Here is a 3,810-nt window from a genome sequence, read left to right on the forward strand (position 1 = left end):
CCTCCCCTCCTCTGAGACCTCCCACATCTCAGCCACTTTCCCCTCCAGCTGCTCTGAGCCCTCTCCCTCCTCACGGCCCGAACGCGTCGCATCCAGAGTCGCTCTCGTTTGACGGCATCTTTTAGCCCCTTCCTCTTCTTCACCCTCGGCCTTCATCAGAACCATCCGGGGCCACTCCAGGCGCTCGGTGCAAATCAGGCCTTTCACATGTTAATATATGCAAAGCAAGTGTAACCACATCCTCTGTCGTGTTTCTCCTCCTTCTGTCCAGAATGGAAACCCTGACAGGGACAAGCCTCCTTGTAACTCTCAGGAGCTGGAGGACTGTGATGGGTTTCCAGAAGACAGCTCCAGCCTCACACACTTTGATGAAGCCTCACTCAAGCCCACTCAGGTGGTGAGTAACACCTCTCTCCTTCACTGGTAAACACTCTGATTCTCCAATATTCAGGTCCGAGCCCTCCTATTTAACATCTTCAGGCGTTTTCTGCCACCTCTTCCCATTCCTCATTACCCTCAAGTGCACTGTCGGGCCGCCCGATGCTCTCCGCCGTGATGAGAGCACGATTCTTACTCAGCCTGGTCCCTGCTGAGAAAGCCAGAGCTGGTTTGCTGCCCTTTAACAAGCCACTTGAACCAGAGATCTCCACAAAGACCCAGTAACAAAGAACAGGCAGGCCTCCTTCACCGCTCATCCTCGTGGATCGAATAGCAAGAAGCCGAAGCGTTGCGGCTCGCGACTATTTTTGCAAACGTGGAGGATATATTGGTGAAGGAGCAGCGTGTCACTGGGGTTCAGAGGAAGAGGTCAGATCTCATGCGATGCCTCAAAGCACAAATTTGCCGTCTGATGTCCAGTTTTTTTTTGGTTTTGTTGTGCAGGTCGCAGCTGAGTCACGTATCGACTCTTTACTTTTGTGCGATAAAAAGCCGAGGAGTTGTGTCCAGAGAGACTGATGCTATCTTTCCACTGAATAAAGAAAAAATGCTCGGCATCAATAAGCGGCCTTTGCTCAGAAAACTTGTTGAGATGGAACAAGTTTTCTTCTGGGATTTTTAAAGGCCAAGTCAACACTTTGGATGGTGCACAGCTTTTCTGTTGACACCGCTTCTCATTTGCATAAAACTGAAGTCTAGGCTACTTTATGCAAATGAGAAAAACATCCGATGTATCTGGAAACTTCCAAAAAAAATGTTTAAAATGAAGAGCGATCCAGCAGTTTAGTTTTCCAGGTGAGTCGATATTTGCGCGGCTGTAGGAACATCTGAGAACACCCTGGTGGCCATGTAGCATAACTGCAGTGCTTTGAGTTACATGTTGAAGTCAGTGTGCTTAGCAGGAATAATGTTCACCATTTTCACTGTTGTTTATCACTACGCTAGCTAATTAGCACGAAGCTAAAGTACAGCCGAGGAAGACAAACAAAGGGATGTTATGATCGTGATCGGCACAAACATACGACTGATTTCTCGTCTGTTGTCGCGGAAATGTGAGAAATAAGATCAGTAAGCCTCGTAGAAGTCTCTGTCAGTGCTCCTTTACTACCTGAACTCCCACAATGCTCTCTGCCTGTCAACACTGAAGTGACCACCTTCTCTAGTCCTACAACAAATCCAGAATACTTGTGTGTGTTACCAAGGAAAATGCTATTTGGTATCAGCAGATGCTAAATATTAAATGATAAGATAAGATAAGATATGCCTTTATTAATCTCACAGTGGAGAAATTCACATCGTTGACAGCAGCTTTCAACAGACGTACACAGATACGACACAGGAAAAAACAAAAAATAAAAAATGTACAAAAAATAAAAAATGAGTCAAAAGCTGTTACACAGAAATGTGATCAAAGCAGCAAAAACAACTGTCACATGTTTCTACGGGGATCAATGTCCCAGTTTATTCCTCCTTAATTTACCACTTGCTTGCTGGCCTGATATAAGCAAGTCTCACATAAGTCTCTGTCGGTGCTCCTTTACCAGCTAAGCTCCTGCAAGTGCCCTCCTGCTCTGGTCATGAGCAGCGTTGTTCCAGGTGCCCACAGGTGTTACCAGTACTGACACGAGATGGTGGCTCAACATCCATCCATCCATTATCTCTACACCTTAATCCTCACTAGGGTCATGGGGGGCTGGAGTCTATCCCAGCTGACTCAGGGCGAAGGTAACCAGTCCATCACAGGGCTACACTTAGAGACAGACAACCAAGCACACTCACATTCACACCTACAGACAATTTACAATCACCAATTAACCTCAACATGTTTCTGGACTGTGGGAGGAAGCTGGAGAACCCGGAGAGAACCCACGCTGCACGGGGAGAACATGGAGACTCCACATAGAAAGATTCCGGTGACGCGAACTGGCGACCTTCTTGCTGCGAGGCAACAGTGCTAATCAACTGCGCCACCCTGCAGCCCGTGGCTCAACATGATAAAGTTGTTTTACTACTTACATTTTCAGATAAACACAGCTGGAAGTTCGACCAAACACTCCTTGTATTTCGACCGTTGGTCACAGAAGTCACTGATGGCGTCTTGGTTGAGCCACGGAGTGCAGAATCTACAGTTTTCCACAGAATCTGTTTTAGTTTCTGGCCAATTTTTAAATGAGGCATATTTGACGAAGTAGCACAATTGTACGCTTAGATCTGGTTTAGCTTCTCCACTTAACGGCACGTCACGAATGAGTGGCTCAAGGTTCAAAATCTGCTGATTCCTTCTGTTTTGGTGTCACTTTGGTGATGAAGCGTTATTGGACGTCCAGGTTAAAAAATCCCAAAAGTATCATTTATTCAAAAACTGAAGACCTGGACAAACTGGACGAACCTTTGTAGCCAGTTGAGGGTAAAGTAAAGGGATCAACAAGTTTTTATAATTTATCCCCAACATTCAAATGTCGAGACGATCCATCTAAAAGGTTCAGTTTAACTCAAAACTGCAAATTACAGCCTCACGGTGGCACAAGAGGAAAAGTCAGGTCACAGTGGATGCTTGTTGTAAAATCTAATCAGTTTTATGGTTTTTTTCTATTGTTCAGCGTTGCGTGTTCAGTGATTCAGCTTTTTCAGGAGTTATACAGTTTAATGGTAGGAAAGACCTCCTGTGGATGCTCTTGTGTTGCTGTTAAAGTGGAAGCAGATTGATGGATGCTTTATTCATCCCTTTGGGGGGAATTCAAGCAGCCCTCGTGCTTCCTTTCTGGGTGTTTTAATGTCAGTAGCTACTCCTGCTGTTTATCTGTGCAGCAAACCAGCATCATAATCATGTCAGTGTCTCCCTTCCCCTGAAACCAGAGGTTGAACATCGTTTGGTGACTCTGTGCTCTCTGATAGTAGCTCTGTAGCGATCACTATCGGTAATCCAGCTGGTCTTATTTATGGGATGGAAACTCAATAAGCAGCAGAGGATCAACAGTTGGAAGTTTCAGAATCAAATCAGAGCGAAAACTAAAATGCAGAGATTTGTGAGTTGGGCCGCTAGACTTTTGTATCCAGGCAGCCGAACAGGGCTTTTAAAACATATTTAACCCCCCAGTTTTTCTTTTCATTGCTTTTCAATATTGTTTCATGTTGTGAAAGTGGTGTCAGTTAATTAAAAATAAAAAACGAACAAAAAGGATTCAAATATACCCTTCACTAAAATTAAGCTTTTGGCCATCAGACTATACGCTATGATTGGCACCAGACATTGCACACAAACACACCATCCCCACTGTGAAGCATGGTGGTGGCATCATCATGACGTGACGCATGGTGGTGGCATCATCATGACGTGAAGCATGGTGGTGGCATCATCATGACGTGAAGCAT

At 45.2% G+C, this 3,810-nt stretch overlaps 1 protein-coding gene across 1 annotated transcript in view; it reads left to right on the top strand.

Moving 5' to 3' along the window:
* nudcd1 (NudC domain containing 1) overlaps nucleotides 1-3,810 on the top strand; it is a 70,350-nt gene that overhangs the window by 39,406 nt on the left and 27,134 nt on the right. Inside the window, exon 7 of the mRNA XM_008299814.1 lies at nucleotides 272-397. Within this exon, the coding sequence (XP_008298036.1) occupies nucleotides 272-397 (126 nt within the window). The remainder of the gene's footprint in view (nucleotides 1-271; nucleotides 398-3,810) is intronic.

The sequence above is a fragment of the Stegastes partitus genome, unplaced genomic scaffold (genome assembly GCF_000690725.1).
Source record: "Stegastes partitus isolate 25-593 unplaced genomic scaffold, Stegastes_partitus-1.0.2 Scaffold1467, whole genome shotgun sequence".
NCBI lineage: Eukaryota > Metazoa > Chordata > Actinopteri > Pomacentridae > Stegastes > Stegastes partitus.